Below are 21,896 nucleotides of genomic sequence, written 5' to 3'. Positions count from 1 at the left end.
GCAGTCTTGGTGGGTACAAAAGAATGAAAGAGGGGAGGATGCTGACTTATCTGCCCATCAAATTTCTAAACTATAGCTCGCCTGTGGAAGTCCTGTGCACTGCAGGGACAGAGCTTGACACTGTTTTAGCACACACTGCGCATTATTGCTGACTTGTGTCATTTAATAATAGCTGGGTTGCTTTTCCACCCAACTGCATCAGCACAGGGAGGTCCTTCCTTTTCTGTCAGAAAAGACACAGATGTTTCCACCTGAAACTACTTCTTGGTGGCTCTCCCTTGTTCAGCCTGTAGAAGTCTCATACTTTGGGGTTGCTCAGCTTTTGCACATAGAATCACAGGATCACCAAGTCCAGCAGAGATCTTCAAGATCATCCAGTCCAACCATTCACTCAGCATTAACACTGTAACCCCCAAAACACTAAACCATTCCCCAGAAACAGATCTTAAACAGATCCACACATCTCTTAAACACCACCAGAGGTGGTGACTCCGCCACTTCCCTGGGCAACCTGTTCCAATGCTTGGCCACTCTGACAGTGGAAACAATTTTTCTAATATCTAATCCAGATCTCTTCTGTCTCAGTTTAAGGCCATCTGCATGGAACTGCTTTCAGAACCGTGAGCAACAACGACTTGTGCCCAAAGTTAGGGCCTCTCTGGTCACCCCAGATAGTAAGAACTCCTGCATACACCCCAGCCTGCCAGTACAGCCATGGACAGCTCACATCAGCTTTGTACTGGCAGCTAGTGTAACTCAGATTGTTCTTGTAGCTCATGGGTCTTGAAATCCAGGAAATCCCATGATTTACCCCTGGAGACCACTACGCTTGCTTTTAATTGAACAGAAGGAAGAGCCACCAGGAAAGCACCTGCTTATTGCCAAGCAATGGAGAAGAGATAAGGAAGGCGAATGGCAGTACCAAGTCCTGAAGTCTTTAGAACTGCTGTCTTCTGGCTTTATTGTGGGTATTGCAACAACTCAACACCAAGCATTTAAAAATCTCCGGGGATTCCGGTATTTAAGTAACTAAATTCTAAACTAAACTATAAACCAACATTCCTTCGCCCTTGAATTGTTCTTTCCACTGACGGTTTTGAGCATCCGAGCTGGTCGCTGTACCTCTCTGCCCATCTTGACCAAAGGAACTAACATCCCGCGCCACAGAGCCGGCGGGAGCTCTCCGGCAGCCGCCGTGCCGGCACGACCGGCCTCGGACGAGTAGCCTGGGTACGGACCGGGCAGGGCCGGACCGAGGCAGCGGCAGGCTGCCCGCGGCCCCTGCGGGGTGGGCCGGGGCTAGGGGCGGGAGAACCTGAGGGCGGGCCGGGGCGGGGCTCGGGGCGGGACGGGAGGACCTAGGGGCGGGGCTGGAGGGGCGGGGCGCGGGGGTCAGGCCACGCCCTCCCCGCAGTAGCGCGGGCCCACGTGCCAGCTGGGCCAATCAGGCGGGGACTCAGGGCGCTTTAAGAGCCGCGCGCCAGTGACCGCGCGCTGCTGCAGCGGCCGCGGTGTTGCCATGGAGACGGCGGTTGGGCCTGTCGCCATGGACACGGCGGCGCCGCCGGGCGGTCGGCGGCACGCGCTGCTCGCCGTGATCGGGGAGATCGGGACGGAGCCGGAGCGGGGCGCGCTGCGCGGAGCCCTGGAGCGCGGTGAGGAGTAGGGTGTCGCGGAGGAGGGGTCGGGGCGAAACGGACGCGATCCTTGCCCCTGAAAGCCGCGGGGCTGCGCGGCCGTCGTCTCGTCCCTGATGCCTCCTGGGGCGAGGCGGAGCTGCCGATGCCCTCCCCGCCCTGCGGCGCCGCCGTAGGGCTTTATCCCGCTCGTCCCGGAGAGATGGCGGCGGGGGTCGGGGCCGGGGCCGCGGGGCGGAGGCCGAGGCTGAAGCCGTAGGCCCCAGTAGGGGACCGGGAGGAGGGCGAGTCCGGGCGGGGCTCGAATCCCCGGCGCAGTGCGGGGCCGGTCTCTGCGGCGTCAGACGGCATCTATTGTTTTTTTTTTTTTTCTTCCCTGATCATTGCTTTATATGCATTAGTGACATGTAGCAACGCAGTTTTTGAATGTCTTAAAGATTAAAGACGTTCAATGGTTCCCTTTGCCCTCAGTCTTTATTTTATTAGTGGTCTGGTAAATTACGTCTTATTTCTATTTTGCCCCAAAATTCTGTCTCGTTGGAGGAATTGTCTTGCTGGACTGTTAACCGTAGTTCTAGCGACGGCTGTGAACAGGGGTATGTCTTCTCCCTATCTGTAGAGCAACTGCGTGGAGCAGAGTGAGGGAGGACAAGCCACACAGTGAAGTGCTTCAGGAATGACCCAGTGCAAGATAGACCTGCCATAAGATTTTCCTCTCTCTTATCCATGTTTTAGTAACACCCAGAGGCCTTGGCAATGAATTAGTCTTTGTACATTCGATGCAGTGTTGTTTAGAAGTAAGGGGGAAGGAGATAGTGAGATGATAGTTCTTCCCTTGTTTCAGTTTCTGATAGTTTCTGACAAAAATACAAATGAGAGCTGATCAATTACATCAGGATCTGAAGGGAATCCTTGTTCTAATAAGCAGTTAGTAAATCTTTGAGAAATAAAGTAACAACCTTTTGACTCACCTTCACTCCTCCCTCTCAGCTCCCCATTTCCAAAGCGTATTGGTTTGAAATATGCTAGGGCTAACTGTCATAACTATTGGCCAAACTGTTATTCAGAGAGAATTCCATGGCTGTTTTCTTCCCAAGCATCAGCAGTACTGAAGTACAGATGGACAGTGTGATTTAGGAAAAAGCTGGGTGCAAAAATGTCAAATATTGTCCCATTTCTTCACTTCAGCATCTTTTCCAGCTATCTCTGTTGGCAGGCCACTTTGTTCATGAGTTATGTTTCGTTCTCTTTTTCAAGGGATAGCTTTAGTCAGGAGTAGCAGATCTGATTATGACCATCTGGCCTCTAAAAGACCTTCTTTGAAGGGGCCACTCCTACTTCCTGCACAGCAGGGTGGTCATCTTCACGTGGCACTTCACTGAACTGGTGTGCCAACATCCTTATCCACTCTCTGAATCTTTGAAATGGTGACAGATCAGATTGTGAACTGAAGGATTTCACTCTGATTCTGCAGTCATAAGCCAGTAACCTGAGAATTCTCACTGCAGAGGAAAAACGTGCTGTTTGCAACATAAATTTTAACTGCCACAGTAGAAATTGAAATAAGTTCTGCAGCTGGCCTTCTCTGACTAGAAACCTGCTGAAATTCTGCCAGTTGTAAACACTCCTTTCATCTGCCTGAGAGGGAGCTGTTTCAGCCATATTAATAAGTTACTGGCAGTAGAAGTGAATTACTCAGGGAGCTACAAACCTGGATTTCAATCTTTCCTCTGTCACTTACTTGGAGTAGGACCCCCCAGCAAGTTAGAGTTGTCCCCATTACAAAATGGGAGCAATATCCCCATTTAAAATGGACCAATATTTGCAAACTGAAAGGTATGAAAAAGGAAAATAGTTACAATGACAGAGATCTTGACACATGTCAATAATCAGCATATTATGATGCAGACAGCTGCATTCTTGATTTAGGGAGTTCAAGAAATGTGGAAATTATTATTCCCACTTAAGTGTTAGCTGCTGTAGAGAGCTCATGTGAAGGTAGAACAGGCTGCTGAGCAGTGAATATACAAAGGATGAAAAAGCTAGGGTTTGTTTTGTCTGTTCTGTTGGCTGTGGCACCCTCTCTGCACAAAAAAACCCAAACCCAAGCAAAGAACAAAATCAACAAAAAACCCCAAAACACACACAAAAAAGCCCCTAACAAAACAAAAAACAACCAATGATATTTTTTTTTTTCAGTTGATAAATATTTTGCCCTGACTGATATAAAAAGTATATTTTTCTAGACTTCTTTCTATACCTTGGTTCAGGAGAATGCAATAGTGGCTTCAAGGCATTATAGGAACCTGCTCATTTCCAGATGTAGAGCTTTGTAGGCTGTGACATTGTGAATCTGTAGGATATCAGAACAACATTTTTTCCAAAATGTTGTCTAATAAATGCTAGTCTTATTTTTCTTTTATTTTCATTTTATTGTTCAATTTTGAAACAATATCCAGAAGATTAGGTCTGGTACTGGTGAGAAATGCCAAATCTTTTAAGCCAATTACCTCAGCAGGAAATAAAGCATTCACAAGGGCATAAAGAATAAGATGGAAAACTGATGAGTCACATGGTCCCTTACCCAGTCTTTGAATTTGCAAAGTGCTTGAATATTTACCCTTATTGTGGTGCAGTCTGCACTCTCTTGGTAGAGGATTCTAATCAGGAAGGACAATGTTCTGGCTCATGTGCCATGGAGTGATAAATTGGAATTGAGGCAAATGGGGAGAGATTACAAATAAACTCAGACTACCTGTAGGAAAGAAAATCTCGAATAAATTCTTACACGTATGAGAAACAGTGAGATAATTCCACTCTTCCCTTTCTTGCTCTGAAAGAGCATCTATTATTTCTGCATCCTAGAGGATGTAGCCGTGCCTCAAATAGCACTCATTGCTGCAGAAGGACACGATGACCATGACACAGCAGCTAGTCAGCAGGATTTGCCCTGCAGAGTGCCACCTTGTTCCTGTCCAGGTTAGAATGCTCGTAAGTACTGCATTATGATTCTCTTATACTGGACATTTGGTTAAACAATTATGCTCTCTTGGAGTGTAGCATAGGAAAAGAGATGGATTTTGTCTATCTTCTTGCTCCATGTCTTTTTAGTGTGTGTTTTGTTTGTTCATATCCCCTGTCCAAATTGAAAGGCACTGTGCTGGTAAGTTGTTTAGTTTTCTGGTTTTTTGGGTTTTTTTTTTCCTTTTTTCCCCTGTAGCTCAGATGATTTACTGAGGGGTTTTTGTGCAGTCTGAAGTGCAGACTGTCAGCACATAAATAAGCTTTGTTACTCCACTGTGTCAGCTGTCACCAGAAGAATAAACTAAGCACAAAGGTTTTTTTTAGCTGCTGTAGATTCTACAGGCCTTGAGACTACTGACCTGTGTGATGCAATGATTACTGTGTCTTGATATGTGTAGAGAGCTGGATTGTGTATCCTTGAGGATCCTCTCCCACCAGTAGCCAGCAAAAGCTGTTGCACAACATGGAGAGCTAAAACTACAGTAAGTGGGAATAATATCTCCATGAAAAAATTAACATGGTTCCCTTGAATGAAAGTAGATAATAGAGGCAATAAAACTTTGTATTTTATGCAAGAGATAGTGAAAGAGCTCTCAGTGAGGATTCCATCAATAAATATGGGAGCTGAAATTCTTGTACCAGTTAAACTTAGAAGTCTGTGGCATTGGCCTTCAATATCTGAACACTGGCAGGCATCAGCACCAGATGCTGGAATAGAGATTCATAGTGATATCCTGTTTTTTTTTTTTTTTTTTCATTGTGGCACAGTGTAGAGTCATACCATCTAGGAAAGGCTACTCCCTACTGCGATGTGAAAATCTGTGGTCTGTAGTGTTTGATTTCCTTCAGAATGTATACCTGCTCACACTGAGGTCTGAAGGTGACTTCCCCAGTATGGCTTGGTGCCACTTGCTCTGTGAGCAGAAGCACCTTCCTATTGTGATATGAAGGCAATTATCTGACAATGATTATAAAGATTAAAGAATAGACTCAAATGGTCTCAGTGGGATCAGTGTCTTTGAAGGAGTGATTAGGCAGAGTGAGTTGGATGGGTGGGGGGGCTTTTGTTACTTGGAGGATGCATAGGCTGTAAGAGTGAAAAAGCTGGTATCTGAGCTTTTTAGTAGCCATTAACCACACAGTAGCCCATCCCTACTGGTGACTAGTGCTGGAGAGTGCAGACGTAAAACTAACATAATGTATTTGTTTGGTTAAGTGGTAGTGTAATTCATTTGGCCTCATCTCTTGTTGGTTTCCCTTGCATGAAGTTCAAGTTGAATGGAGACTTGCTCACTGCATGTCCTTCAGGAAGAAATGTTTTATGGAAGGTAAGTGTCTTGTGGTCCTCTGCTTCTGAAGACTTCCTCCATCCTAAGTACACTCATCTAGAAGAGCATCCCTGGTCCTTGTGTATCTTGCTCACTTTTCTTTCTCCACTTCTGTTTCAGGAGTAGATGTAATGACAATGACAATCACTTTTTTTTTTTTGACAGGAATTCGTTCCTGGAACATTAATACTCTTTACTGTGATCTGAATCATCAACTGCGGCTCTTTGTAACCCGACATCTGGCTCAGTTTTCTTCTGAAGTCCAAGGTCAGCTTTTTGATTTACATGCATTAACTTTTACCTCTTGTTTTGGGTCTGGAAAAAACCCCCAAACCAGCAACAAAGAATAAAACTGATTGTGATTCAATCAGTGACTTGTTTGCCCAGGATTCTGCAGAGCTGGATATGAAAGAAAAACAATCTTAACAGTGTGTTGGATGCAATGAATTTACCTTAAAGTTATAGATCTTGCTACTGACAATAGAGTTGAATAGAAATATGTCCTGCTTTAAAGCCTATTAAACCACTGAGAAGTTAGTATCTATCTATCTTCAGTATCTTATTCAGGTGGCACAAAATAATTTACTTTGTAAGCTATTTATTATGGATCTCTCCCTGTTAGGTTTTAGAATATATGTCCATATGCACAAAAGATGTTGCAAGTAGTGTGTAAGAGTAGCGAAATGACTTTTTGGATTCTTCTTTTTGAAGCTCCTTTACCTGAGAACAATGAATAAGAACATTAAGAAATGGCACTAACGATTAGAAATTCTGCTTGCTTAGCTTGTGAAAACCTTGAACTCTGTTTATAATACTTTTATGTAACACATGTCATCTGTGCTTATTATAGTATCTTAACATTTGCAAAACCTGGTTTATATAAGAGCATCTTATAGCTCACTGTATGTTTTACACTCTTGTCAAAGCTTCTGATTTTTTTCCCATTGGGGAAGCTGTTCTCCTAATGGACAGGTGTGAAAGAAAGTACCTGGGCTCTTCTCAAATGTCCCTCCAACTGAGAGGTCTTACCGTCTCTGTGACTTTTTAACATGGGGATGCACGTTCTCCCTCCTTGTAAGATGGTGTGTGTGTGTATACACTTGTGGGATTAAAATAATGTGTATGAAACATATAATTTGGAACAGTCAGCAGATCTGTCTCAATTTGAAGTAGCTGTAACAGGGCCTATAGTACAAATAGACTAGAGCACTAATAAGTTCCCATGAGTATAACGATTGCCCAAGAGTTCTTCTAAGTCAGAGTTGAAATATCTGGATTAATGTCAGCAAAATGTATCCCACTCACTTCCCTAGCATTATCCCTTAGGAGCAAGGGGTGATTAATGTGCCCTAGCTTTGTTCCTAAGGAGCAAAGGGTGATGAATGTGCTGTCAGTCTATGAAGAGGTTTCTGTGATAGATCTGAGGAACTGTAAGTCTGTTAACCAACTGTCAGGCCTATTGAGCAAAACAGCAGCAACTACAATATAAGGCAGGATTAGTGTCTGTCTGGGAAGAGTCACCATTGGTTCTGCAAAGGGAAGTTCTGCTTCTCAAACATCTTGTAGCTCTTCAAAGAGATCAGCAAACATGTAGATGAGTGATTTAGTCTACTAAGCAAAAATATTTGGGGCCTCTAAGTCTATGAAGTCTGTTAAAGAAAGCCTATTGGCTACAGAATTAGGGGCCAGGCTTTGGTATGCAGAAGTTACTGAGAGAAGGTTGGGTAAACAGAAGTTCTGATATAAACTGTGGAGACTTGGTTCTGAACTTGCAGAGGAGGCTTGCAGCTTAACCTGCTGTTATCTTAACCTGGTTTTAGTCATGCTGCCACTCTTCTTTAGAGCCATCATTACACACCTGCAGTTTCCTGTGGGACTGTACATTCCAGCTAGCTCTGCAGAGTATCTTTTTGCTCTAGTACATTTTTTGAGAAAGGAAAACCGTAGCTGCCTTTCAGCAGCTTCTGCTTCTGATGTGCTTAGCAGTAGAGATGTGAGAGATTCTGGTCTGGGGATTTAACAGATGTGGATTGGCCTTTGGACCAGAGGTATTACTATAGGGGCTCCTTGGTTTGTGGCAAGTGTGTACAGCTGGCACACACAATTTCTCTAATAAATCTCCCTGGCAGCACTTAAGGCCAGAACAGCCAGACAGAGAAAGCCTTGGAATTATGGGGGTCTAGAGAGCAGCTTTGCCTAAAGTTAGATGCTTGCACATTTCCTGTCTGGACCCGTGCTTATTCAGTAAGCATGGATCTTGAAATGCAACAAGATGATCTGTCAGAGGCAAAAGGAGTGTGTGTGAGAATGACTAGTGTTAAGCAGCTCTGTGGGACTGCAGAAAATGACAGTCTGTACAGAAAGATTGTGCAAGAGATATACTATCTTGAACATTGAAAGTCTTAAATTGAGCAGTTATGCTATCCCAGGATTTACTTGATAGTGGTAGATCTTGCATGCAGACTCGTTTCTCTCAGTGACAGCAGTAAGCTATGGTTATGGCAGGGTTTGTGGGGAGGAAGTGGGGAAGACTGCTGCAAGAGAAATTTCAGGTCACAACTTATAATACAATCTAGAACTGTGAACAATCTCGTCTGCATTCCATATATGCTATCAGATAATACCCTTTGGAATATAGCTGCAGTTTTAAACACTCTTTTAGCTTTGCAGTTTCTGCTTGAGCAGCTATGTCTTACAGACTATTTTGATGGTGAAGAATCTTTATATTTTTTTTTAAGCTTTTACTGCAACTTGCTGCAAATTCAGTGCTGTGTATCCCATTATAGACCTGTGAAGATGTTGTTCATCACTATTTTCCAGATGAACGTACATAAAACTAGAGCTTTTTTATTGTGTTCAGCTCTGCACTTTACTTACCCTCTTGCTCCTACTGTGGGCAAAGGGAAGAGTGCCTGCAACTGATTTTCCTCTCAACATTCATAGCTTGGTGCTAGCTTCTCTGAGCAGAAGGCTGTACTAGAGCTCTTCTGGAATCTCTTCCAGCTAATGTTTTGATTCCATGCTACTTGAAAGATCCTAGTCTGGCTTGTGGGGGGGGACATGTACCTCCACTCTGGTATGCTGAGTGGGGTATCTGAAGGATAAAACTATTATTTTCAGAGGTGCATTAATTGGAGATTATCATTCCCTTGGAGGCTGATGTTTGCATTCTGATAGGGAGAAGTCAGCTGGAGCACATCAGTTACTGTAAAGCCAGAGTAGCTCATTGACCTTCTGTTTAATGCAGAATTTTTCTCACTTGACAGACTTGTAACAATGTTTGTTACTTGTAAAAATGTTCGTTCACTGGCAAGAAACAAAAGATGGAGACGGGTAATTCAATATGACTAAGTAAAGCAGTCTACCAGAGTATTCTGACTTTCCTGTTTGCAATTTCTCACTCAGTTAAAATGGTTATTTCCAGCTTGTATTTGTAGGATGTTAATGCATAGTGTTTGCAGCTGAAGTTACAATGTAACTGCAGTGTTCTGTGGAAATGGAGATGGCACAGTTATCCCTCAGACAAGCTTTTAGTCTGCTTAAAGAGGATGAGGAATAAGTGAGTCTCAAATGCAGAACAATCAAGAAGATAAAAGCTCAGGGCGGAGCTTGTAATAGTAAAGCAAGACTGAATGCGTCTTATGGAAGTAAATTTGTTGTTGTAGTTTTGAGTTTTTCTTCCCACACTGGCTTACTGGCTGTCCTCTGAGTACCACAGATACCATAGCCCTTTCTGTAGGAGTTATCTCACAGCATAGTTCACAGGTTATGCATGGGAGGCACAGCAAGAAATCAAGCGTGGGTGTATTTGGAGATTCTTGAAGCTAGTAAATTGTCTGAAGGAAGAGTGTGATGTGAGGAGAAAAAATGAACGCAAGTGTGCCTTCCTGTATGCTAAGGGCAGCCCCAGTTGTACTTCTGCACAACTCTCAGTTGCCATTGTCTACCAAAGTAGTTTAAGATCATGGGGAGTGTCTCCTTGCACTGGATGTTGAGAGTTCTTTAAAACCAGGAGGGAATGTCACTTTCAAATATAAAGTGATGTGGTTTGAGGTGAGGTGCTCAAAAGAATTCTTTCTCAGCACAAGGGGAGTATGTTTTCTGATATTTGCTGGTTTTGATGTTCAGATGAAAACCACTTCTGAAAACAGTTAACTCCATGAATATTAGCAGATGTTTTCAATCTGACTAGGGGGTTTTAAATACCTCAACAACCATCCCAGTGGTCTTTTCTCTTTTCTCTCAAGCTGTACTTTGTGTTTGCCTTCAAAAAACTTTTTAAAAATAACTAATGACAATTGAAAATGAAGCTGTTAAAAACACCATGCAGATTGAATTTGAGGGAACAAATTTTTTAAATAATCAAACATGGATGGTATACTTTTCTTTCCTCTGTAAAACAAATATGAGAAATACTAAAAACTTTCAATTATTAACTTCCATTTGCCTTTGCAAACAATGTTTTACACTGAAAGCCATCTGTAACAGTTGAATAACTATCTGCCTTGTCAGCAGATGGCCTTCAGGCTCTGAAGCCTTTAATATTCAGCTTAACTCTCATTCTTCGCATCCTACTGATACCTTTGTTTTACACTTTGTGCCAATTGAGGATACAGATGTATCTGCCGCAGCTCCCTGAGAATGTGGCAAAGTTGTGTTACAGTTCCTGAAGGCAATTGTCCTTTGGATGAGCACTCCAGAAGGCTTTTAACTCAGACTAGGAGAAGAATTTGGTTTTACTGCCTCTCCGGAACATACAGGCAGCTACAAAGAGGATGGAGACCTTCCCTTCACAAGGGGCAGTGAGTACAAGTTGCATTGGGAGAATATTGAAATCAGGTAAGAATTTTATATTTTTTTAGTGTGAGAAAAATCAGTTACAAGGAAAAACCTCCCAGGGACATGATAGAGTCCCATCATTGAAGGTTTTCAAGTTGTAATTGGACAGGGTGCTAGATGTATAATCTCTGTTTAATTTCCCATGAAGTTGAATCATATGATCTTTTGAGGCCCCTTCAAACTTTGGCTGTTCTGTGCTTTGATGTATTCAGCTTTGCAACAGTGAAAGGACAGGGACTTTTAGTCCCGGCGCAAACCAGGCTGTTAAGTTACACAAAATCTAGTAAGAAGAAAAGGCAAATGCACAAGCCTACCAAGCATGTCTTTCTCTCAAAGTCTAGATTTGATCTTCCTTTTGCATTAATATTTCATAGGTCAATGTTTTTACTTGTGCAAGTGATTAGATTTCTATGCTGGACTTGGAAAGACTTGGAGTGTCAGCTTGTGCCATATGCTTTTTCCTACTGCACTGCTTAGTTGGTCTTCAGTGGTGAGTGAAAGAAGCTGCCTTGTTTATTCAAATTATAGCTTCTAGATAATACAGATAAGTTTCTGTATTCAAGCTAAAGCTGTTCTAGACAGGAAGGGGGCAAAATACCAATTGCTTGTGAAAATTAGATTACAGTGAAAATGTATGTTCTCCACAGCTGTAGCCTCTTGCTGGAGAGATTTCTGTAACATACATCGAGTGATGGATTTTGTTCAGCTCTTGGCTGTTTTAATAACAGTACTGCTATACCCTAAATTTGCATGTTCAGGTAGAAAAAAAGGCAGTGGCTAACACTACTTTTTTTTTCCTACAGATGCAACAATGATTCTTTGGACTTTTGATGCAATTTCTAGTCCTTGAGCAATTAATTGTCCTGTACCATTTGTCTGCCAACTATACTTTTGAACAGAGAAATACAAAAGCAAGCACTTGTCATTTTGTGCTTCTTCCTTGTGTGCTTGAAAGCTGTATTTACTTCCATAGTAACCACACTGAGCATGACCTCAAAGATCCCATGAATTGCAGCCTACTAAAATAGCTTCCCAGGCTGTAAGTGTAGCCCATGCTTCTTGCTGGTACCTGTGGCTGCAATAGTCCTAAGCATTGCTCTTTCCACCTGTTTCCTGTCACAAACATCCTTATCATTTCTCCCAGATAACTGGTGAAGCATATCTATGTGGGACTTGCAAGCACCACCAGGATCTGCCAATTAGACATGCTTTAATCAGTTAGTCATGTTTTCTGTAGGAGTACATCTTCTCTAAGGCTGCTGTATGTTAGGGTGGGTAGTGGTTCAAACCAAAGGTACATGCAGCACAGCGACAAAAAAAATGGATGCATGGGCAGGAGTGTAAGATGAGTGCATAAAATAACTCTTCCTTGTACTATCCTGGCTCATATCTCCTTCCAGCTCATGGAGGTATATGTTTTCTGTATGTTTAGTAACAGCACTTTTCAACTTCTGCAAAGCTTTTCAGTTTTTCCCCTGCAAGTAGAGGAAGCAAGGAGTAGAACAGTTCATTGACCTATAACAGGAAGAAACCTGCAACTGTATCTTATTTGCTTGGATTCTTATTCTTCCCTTGTCTCATTTTGATATACCTTCCTATATTGGACAATCCTGTCCAATCTGATTGCGTTGTAGGTCTCTTTGCCTGCTCATGATTTCTCCAGATTGCAGAGGCCAGACTTATTTAATCGTTTCTTATAGGGAAACTATCCCAGACCTTTTATTTTATATTTTGTATTAATGCCTTCCAGTTCTATGTCTTTGGGATGCTGGGAATAGAAGTGTGTAGTGTTCAAAGTGGGGTAGAGCTATGCATTTACACAGTGGCACAGGTTTGGTTTTTTTTTTCTTCCTTTCCTGGTTTCTGACATATCTATTGCTTTCTGACTGCTGCTGAGCAGTGAGCTGACTCATGAATGGAACTGAGGTTATCATAACCTCAAGATACCCCCGTGGTAAAAGTTAGCTCTGGTTAGCAATAGTTAGTGTAATTGTCTTTGTGATTTATACTGATAAAGGGGAAAACAAAACTCAGCACTGTGAAGTTTCCCTGGCAGTTCACCTGCAGCCATGCTTGGTACTATCCATAAGCTTTGGCACTAGTCTGCTTTCCTCCTTTTCAGGTTGTCTATGAATACAGTGAGGAGCACGAGTTACGGTGTAGGCATAGATGACATGACTTACAAAATAATGACTGCACTATATCAATACAGCCTTTGAGATTTTGACAAGCTTATTTGTTTTTTATTAAGAAGGAAGGTCATATTTTCTGTAAAGCCATGCTGATTGACATTAATTCAGTATTCTGTTTGAATCTTCACTGCTGATGGCTTTCCCAGTCTCCTAGGACTTAATGCCAGAGTAGTGGAGCTTGCTCATATTGGAAGCTGAGAGCTTCTTAGTCAATCTTAGATCTTGTACAAGATATTATCTTTTGCATAGGCTTGGTCTGAGTGCTGCAATCTCCCACCACTCTTACTGTTAAGGTTTCATTGTCTCTAAAATATATTTTAATTTCTTTCAACTACAGAGCAGAAATATTTACTGAATGTTTCTGGCTCTATTTGACCTGCGGAGCTTAAAAAAAGTTTTAAAATGAGATAGCATTGAAACATCTGCTAAAGTTGGTAAAAGCAGCATTTTTTTATATGGTCTTACATGGGTTCGTTTTTGTGCTAAGAGACCTCCTCTGGACATTACACATCCTCAGAGTTCTCTTTTCTTTTAAGAACCTGAACAGAATTTTCCCCTCAATATTCAGCAGAGGATCTTAACAGAACCAGAGTAGCTGTGAAAAATTCTTTCATAGGAATGATGCTTCCCATGAGTAGATGGGAAGATGGGCTGTATTTCATGCATTTGATGCCAGTACACTGTAGTACTTATATATATATTAAAAAAATATCTCTGAACAACACAATAGGACAAGGACATATTTCTGTCTGATGACCTGGTGTCAGTGTTTCATTCATATTTTTGTAAACTGAGGCCTGTTCTGGATTTTGTCTGCCTTCACTTTGACAGTAGCTAATGTGGAACTTGACAATGACCATTTACAATATTATGTGCCTTGAGGTAAGTGAATGCTTTGACTTAATCCTACTTCTTTGCCTCTGAAATTTTAGTGAGTACTAATGAGAGTAGAAAAACCTGCAGTAGACAGATGTCTATAAAGAAAATTCTCCTGGGATCACTGTTCTAAAATGGCATTTGCTTGCATTTTTATTCCTATTTCATGGGTATGAATAATTCAAAGTGATTATTGATTTCCCTTCTTCCCCTCACCATACCCCCACCTCATATTTATTTTCCCTCTCTGGTTTCATCTGAGCTAGATCTTTGCAGGAAAGCATGTGCTGCAGTGCTGATCTCATCATACAGGAGAGTATAAGCCCAGGAGGGAATAGTGCCTGAAATAGATGTCCTGTTTGATCCATATCTGAAGAGTATTTATGCATTTCTCATTTTTCCTTTTTCTTGACTAAGCAGATTACAAACAGAAAATGTCTAGAAACGATAACAGCCTAAACATGCACACAATTTACTAGCACTAGTTTGGAGGGACTAATGTTTTATCTCTTTAAATTTAAAATATGCCCGGAAGAGCAATTTCTGTTCTGTAATCATACCATATGGTTATTTCTGTTGTATCTCTGCATGTAGTAGCAACTAGATCCTGTCACTGTTAGTTTTTCCTAGAATTTTTGGCTTATCTTCAAACCTGGATTCATTGTGAGAGAAGCCTCCAAACAATGCCTGTTAAATCTGCCCAAACCTGACAGGTAATGGGTTCTGCAGCCTCACAAAATGTATCAGAGTTGTTTTATATTGCTTACATTAAAATATCTGCATATCAACATCTTGGTTTCCAATTCTAAATGCTACACACAAAAAATGAAGCATCTCTGGTGGTTCTATGGACCCCTGGTATGGGTTAATAAAAAGTGTACCTCTTTTTTAAGCAAGTCATCTCCAGTCAATGTCATAGCCTTGTAAACATGGAATTGTACAACAGAGTGTTGTCAACCTTCCCAGCTGTGTGTTGTCTTGGCAATTTTATTTGTGCCACTGCCAATTCCAAATTCTACTCTACGCTCTCCACAGCCTTCCTTGTGGTTTCTCTGCCAGACTTAGCTCCTGCCTGCCATCTGCAACATCTTCATTGTTGCCACTGATGCCTGTTGCCTCTCTCTTAAGATCCTGCTGTGATTTTTGTCAGAGCTGTCCTACCAGCTCCTTGTCTATAGAGCATCTTGGCATTTGCTGCCTGAATAACAGGCAGGGCACCTGCTATTATTGGTGCCTCTGGACTGACGAGTCCATAAGGGTGTTAGAAGCCTTTGCACCCCTGTTCAGGCCTTGAAGACAGAGTTAAAAGAGCACGTTCCCAGGAATCCATTTTTGGGGCAGCTGGTACCTTTTCCAAGAGGTTGCTGTCTGGTTCAGAGCAAGAATGTGATCTGAGGCAGTTAAACATGTCTGGAAGGAAAATACCCTCTGCATGAAGAGGAATCTTGCAGAAGGATTTGGCTCATGTAGCTTCTCTCATACTGCCTTGGCTGCATTTCTTTCTTACTTTCAGTGATAGACCTGGCTTTTGCTCTGTGTTTGAGGGCAAGTGTGGGAAGCTTTGCTGTATCTAGAGGTGGCTTCATGTTGGCTGAGAAGTACAGCCAGCTCCAGCACTGGCAAAAGGCATGATAGGTGCATGCTTTTTCTGGGAAATGCTCTTGGACAAGTCTATCCTTGAACTCAGTGTAATTAGGCAAACACAAGGGTTTTATCCCAGTGTCACTAAGAAATCTCTGGGATTTGATCCTGGTCCCTCTCTGCCACCCTTCTGGGTGCTCAGGAGCCATGTGGCACTCATTCAGGAGCACACTGCTGTTCTCACTGTGCTCTGGTATTTGCCTCAGTCCCTCTTCTCATGTTCCTTCTGGCCTTTTAGTACTGCTTGTGTTTGCTCCAGTTTTACAGCCTTGATTTATAAACCTCTTTATCCTTTCCACTGAGAGTTCTAGACAGGTCATCTTGCATTGTTTTCCCTAAAGGTTTGCAGTTGCTGAGTTAAATTAAGATCACCATTTTTAAAACCATATTTTCTGGGGCAAGAAGGACCAGAATGTTGCCACTAAAAACTCACAGGGTTCATGAATTTGTTTAAAGTGGCAACTGGAAAAGGAGCTGGTGGCAGCTGCTGGCAGTCTCTCTGGGCCTGCAGGGGGATGCTATTACCACAAAAGTAAAACCTTTCTAGAAGAAGAAAATGATACAAATCTAAATTGAATTAATGACTTGGGGTCTCTACCTTTTAAACTTGTAAAATTCCACATTGCTAACTCTCAATAGCTCAGATAATGATCACTCCTTGGGCCCTGAAGCATCACAAAGATGAAAACCTCATTCTCAAATTAAGGAAGAGAAACCTAAATATGTAACTTTATTTTTATCTATAACAATAATAATAATAGTATTGTACCTGCAAAGCCTACCTGAAAGAATAAAATACTTTAGGGATCAAAGGTTACTTTAAATAGAACTATACCAACAACCAAAGGGTTGTCACTATATTTCAGAAATAGTTATTTAAAAATAAGGAAACTTGACAAACATGGCAAATGCCTCTTTATTATTCAGAATTTAAGCTAACATGCAGATTTAAAAGATACAAATACCTGTAAATAAGAAAGGCAGTAGGAAGACTCCTTAAAAATTGCAGAGAAAGATGCAGTACTCAGCAAAAATGAGTGTCCTTTAAATACATCCTAATAAAGCCTGTAGAAGAGTAAAAATTGCTGTACCTAGACAGAAATTAAGATAGCCAAGAGGATTTTAAAGTGATTTGCCAAAGACTTGAGCAAATTGTTTCATTTTTTGGATTGAAAGAGAGAGCCTGTGGAAGTCAGTGGATAGTCAAAGCAAAGAAATCTTCCAAGAAGACAAATGCAAATAAATCCTTGTGTTTCTTGGCAGTTTTTTTTCTGTCCAGTGTGCTATGGTGAGAGCTTAATGTCTCTGCTCTTTTATGTGCTCTGATAGCCTTGTGCAGTAAGAGCTTGAAAGCTGGGATGCAGACTAATGGAGGGATAAGAGTTCTGTGCACCCAGAACTCTGCATTTCACACAAAGGTGTAAGGAAATAAATATATTTTACTCAATTAATATCTGGGTTATGTCTGGATCAGACCATGGTTATTCTTTGTCCCAACATTTTCAGAGTATAGTATATTCTTGATCCGAATATCTTTTCTTCTAAAAGCTTTGGCCTAGAGTCTTTAAGAAAATCAAATGTTTTTGAGCTTAAGATGGTATACAGCTTGGAGCTTTTGTTCAGAGAAGCATGACCTTTAGACTCATTGTAAGACTTATTATTTAGCTGTAGTTTCTGGAATCTCATATTCATAAAAACATACTGCCTTCATTTATATAAAACTGTTTTAAACCTCATTGTAGAGAAAGACATGGACATGTGACCCTGGCTACACCCCACAATTTGAAAATAGCAGAAAAACTTCTTAAGAACTGTCTTTTAATATTTATGCTGGCCTATGAGAAGACTCTCTATAGCTTCTTATTATCTATGATCCAGGACATTCCTGTCAGTGTGATACTGGCTCAGGTGTGTAGTGATGAAATAAACATTCACATTTTTAACAGTTTAATTGAATTCCATATCCTAGTCAGAAAGGAACTGCACTTAACATCCCAGGAAGCTTTGTAGCCTTTTCCAAGCCATGAGGACAGGGAACAGCCCAAAGATAGGATCTGTGTTTCAAACCATAGTTGTCAGCTTGACTAAATGGAAAAAAGTGGTTTGAGTTTTTTAGTATAAATCTCTTTTCTAATTCAATACCTGAAATAAATTTATCCTTGCATCAGGGAATAATAGTGTCTTTAAACTTTAATGTTTGAGTGGTTGCTGGAATTGAACCTCAATGAGCCTCATCTCAGTACTGGTCCTGGTGCCTGGTCTGTGAGGTTGCCTAACCTTCAGATGGATCTCCCGAAGGACTGAAGAAATGGAAATTACCTTGATCACAGCTCTAGGTCTTCCTGGTAGAAGCTCAGTTCCCTTTTTTTTAGGAACTGGAAAAGCCTTAAAGATTGGTGAGTGCTTTCCTTACTAGTTCCCTTTTGGTTTTGATGACTATTTTTTTAGGCATATTGCTAAAAGTTGTTTTCTTTAGAAGCTAAAATGAAGAGATTAATTGTTACCTGATCATATGAAGGCAGGAGGGCTGCCTCAAAGACTATGTGTGCAGGAGGCTTCCTAGGCCATTTAAATAACAGGTGCATGGTAGAAGTAGCAGCTGCTTTAAGAACCTCTTCAGTTTTTTTAAGAACACTTCAGAGAAGTGTTTTGCCAGTCAAACAGTACTCATGTGCTGACAACTTTGCTTTGTGAAAACCACTATACCTTGTAAATTTTGCTTTGTAAAAAAACACTAGCAAATTATAAAAATATGTATTCCAGCTTGCTGGGGCGTGAACATATAACTAAGAGTGGAAAGCAAGAGGGAAACTAGAGACAGCAGATGCACCAACTTTCAGGTGTTAATTTCATAGAGATAGCTGTTTCTGGTGTAAATTCTCAATAGCAACTGAAGGATACAAAATTTTTGTGACTTATAAAGAAGTATTTTGAGGCAAAAGAGAAAAGAGCATGACACATTGTTAAAACAATATTGTTTCCTTTTAAAATAAGATCATGGGTGGAAGAAAACAAATTGGTCTGTTTATATATTAGAAATGTTTTAATGCACTTAAGGATATCCAGGTAGTTCATGCTTTAAAGTGTATTTGCATGAGTGTTAATAGGAAGGAATTTTGAAACAATTACTAATATAAGGAAATGTCCTGATTAGACAGTAAAATCTAATTTTACTGCTTGAAATAGAATACATCAATATTTAAAAAAAAATCAATACAGAAGGTGATTGTGCTGCTCTAAATATCCTGCTGGGGCTAAATGTGATCACTCTTATAGTAGGTGTAGAAAAGGCTTGCAGAGTTGTGTCACTGTATGAAATAGCCCAGGGTGTATGCCCTTCCTGGGTGGGCAGTGGGAGCTGCCATTCTGGAGTGCTCTGAAAAATCTGCTGATGGCAGTGCAATTTCCAGCATGGATCAGTTCTAGACCCAGACTATGTAGCCCACTCCCTTCCCTCCTGCACCATTGGCACTGCTCTCTGAAGAGACAGACAAGTCTCAGTCATGTGGGTTTATTAGGAAAGACCCAAAGACCTGCCCAAGGGATGAAATTGTCCCTGGGGTACCCACCTGGGCAGTTCTTGCACTAAAGTGGATGATGTTAACTCAAATATTAAGAAGCCTAGTTTATATGAAGCAGTAATAGCAGATACATCCTCCTGCTTTGTCTTCAGCGCTGCTGCATAGCAGCACCTTTAAGGTAATATCCTTTGCTCACCTTGTGCATCTTTAAGCTGAAAAGGGGACTGCCCATTTGATTTGCAGGGGGGCTGGCAGGACATCTCCAGCTATCACAGTTAATTCTGGAATTTAGAAGTAAGCCAGCATCATGTGTAAGACAAGGAGGGAAGTGAGAATGGTTTCAGTTTTTGAGAGTAAACAAAACAAAAACGGTCACTATTGCCAACTAGCACACCATGGCATATATTCCAGTGCTGGACTGGGATGCCTGAGCCCAGCAAAGTAGAAACAAGGAGTACAATTACTTGCAAGTGCCTTGGAGCTGATGCTGGTTATGAAACAAGTTGCAAGGTTCTCAGAAAACAGTGTAAACATCTCTCTGAAAACATGCTGGAAATAGGTCTCTAGAGGTCGAATATCTGCTATTCTTGCCTCACTCATTTGCGTTTATTGTCTGTCCAATGTGGTCCAAGCTCACCGCTGACTCGTGTCTGTGCATGAGCAGCCGGGTGCTGGTGTGTGGTTGTGTGCATGTTTGTCCCCGACTAGGTGGCTGGGGCTGCATGGGGTGGTTCGTGTCTCTTTTCTTTAACTGAAGGAGCAGCTCTGCAGTGGAGTCCGATGTAAGGTTTCAGTTTGAGACACTTAAGCCGAAGGCGCCCAAGGTGGGATGGGGAGCACCCCTCCGGGAACCCGTGAAGAGCAGCCCGAGAGTGATGGGAAAAGTGTTCAGATGGCAGCGGAACCCGTGTTGGCTGGGGTTTGACCCGTGTCGAGTGTTTCGGAGCGCGGGACAGGGTCTCGGTCCTTGCCGTTGCCCGGAGATCGGGAGCGGCAGCCGCTGCGGGCACCGGAGCAGGCAAGGCCGCCCGTGGGGACGGCCGGGGCCGCCGCTGCGGGCTCTCGGCGGTGCGCAGAGGGTTAAAGCGGCCGTGGGGGCGCGGCCGCTCCTCCCCGCTCCGTGCCACGGCAGCCGCTCGCCGCAGCCCCGGCCGTGCCGCCGCATCCTCCGCGCTCAGGGCAGCCGAGCGGCGTCGCTTTCCGGTCAGGATGGTAGGTGCATCTTCCTTCCCCACCGGCCTGGGGCGAGCAGCGGAAGGTGCCGGGGCGGTCGGGAGTGAGGAGTCCCGGTATCGTGCAGGTTGCGGGATGGAGGCGGCGGCGCTTTGTTCGCGCTCGGATGCTGCTCATTGCTTTGGAAGACCTTGGTCGGCCGGGGAGGACGGGCCCTTCTGGGGAGGTAACGGGGGATATCGGTGACGGCAAGCGGACCTGTCCGGGCTCTGCGCTCCTGTGCGCGGTCCCGGGGAGCTGCTGGGGCTACGCAGCCCTGGCAGAGGCGCAGGTGAGGAAACGCACCTGCGCGGAGCAGTCATAGCCGGTGCGGATTTATTTCCTTGGAATTTGGGGGGTTGAGGGGGATTAGTACCAAGCGGGGAAGGTGGCTGATGATGGAGCTTGGGGTTTCTATAATCTGTGGACCTTGCCTCTCTTCAGCTGTTTGTGCTCGAGTATAGGAACAAAACCCAAATTCCGCAGCTGCTCAGCTGTTTGCTGCACTTGTGGCCTTAGCTCAAATGCAGAGAAGGGTGTATGAAGATGGGTTTAGAGAAGAATGTGGAGAAAGTATTCTGCCTGTCAGGAACGTAAGGAGTCCTGCAGCATTATGTTTTATCCTAGCGTAGTTCTTCCCTGAAGATGGTGTGCTGCTGGAGAAGGGAGGAGGTGGTACAAGGCATCTCACAGATGCTGCCTTTGGGCAAGGCTTGTCGAAAGACAGTATTAGTGCCCGTATCATCGTTCAGCTCCGTGCTGATGCTGGAATGAGGCTAATGCCGGGCAGGAGGGGGGAGGGTTGTTAAGGTGGATTGTCACGCTATTGATTTGGTAGAAGAGAGATACGAGGCCAGTTTTCTTTTGCAATTTGTCTGTCCATTAGTGCTGCACACCCATATATGAGTAGCCTTGAAGTAGGTGAAGTCTGACTTCAAGCTTCATAACGCGATATTCTTGCAGTACAGGAAATCAAATAGCTTCCAAATGCATCCAGTGAGTGGGGGAGGAAAAAGAGAAGGTTCCCGTAAAATGTGAGTGATGCAGCCTTTCTGTGACAGCAGAGAGAGATGATGTGGCTGATCTTGGAGCTGATTTTCATCCTAGTAGGATATAAGCAGGGATTTTGTGCTCAAGAAATGAGAGTAACAAAATTATTTATTTTTCCCTAGTAGTAGTCCTTTGTCATTCCTCACCTTGCTGTACTTCCCTTGTAACACAGAGGGATAAGGGGCCAGCTGTCTCTTTATCATTAACTCTCCTGCATTGCCAGTGGTACTGTGTGATGATGACACCCCTGCAGTCATAGATATATGGGGTTCTATTTTAAATAGGGTATCTCTGGCATTTGTTATTGTTGCCCCCAGCAAGCTTCTTGTTAAGTGTTAAATTATCTTTATGTGAGAGCTGAAATATGTTGAAGTATTTCAAAAAATTGCCTTTTATCTCCAGGGTTCAGAACTGAAGGAACAAGAGCATGGTTTGGCACTTTGCACAGACTGGGTATGTGACCATGAATATCTGTCAGACGCTGTTGTCTTGGCTAAGAGGGAAAAATAGAAGAAGCAAAACCTCATTGACCAGGGAGGGAGCAATGACAATCAGTAGTGATGTCCATAAAAGCTT

The 21,896-nt window shown here is 42.8% G+C and overlaps 1 protein-coding gene across 1 annotated transcript in view; it reads left to right on the top strand.

Annotated features, from left to right (window-relative positions):
• Positions 1-1,519: 1,519 nt before the first annotated feature.
• The window catches only part of MAP1A (microtubule associated protein 1A), a 47,103-nt gene continuing 26,726 nt past the window's right edge, over positions 1,520-21,896 (top strand). The window contains exons 1-2 of the mRNA XM_062501359.1: positions 1,520-1,655; positions 6,155-6,256. Coding sequence (XP_062357343.1) covers positions 1,520-1,655; positions 6,155-6,256 — 238 coding nt within the window. The remainder of the gene's footprint in view (positions 1,656-6,154; positions 6,257-21,896) is intronic.

Source organism: Cinclus cinclus, chromosome 13, assembly GCF_963662255.1.
Source record: "Cinclus cinclus chromosome 13, bCinCin1.1, whole genome shotgun sequence".
Lineage (NCBI taxonomy): Eukaryota > Metazoa > Chordata > Aves > Passeriformes > Cinclidae > Cinclus > Cinclus cinclus.
The sequence above is the reverse complement of the archived record's forward strand: the minus strand, read 5'-3'. Positions and strand labels throughout refer to the sequence as shown.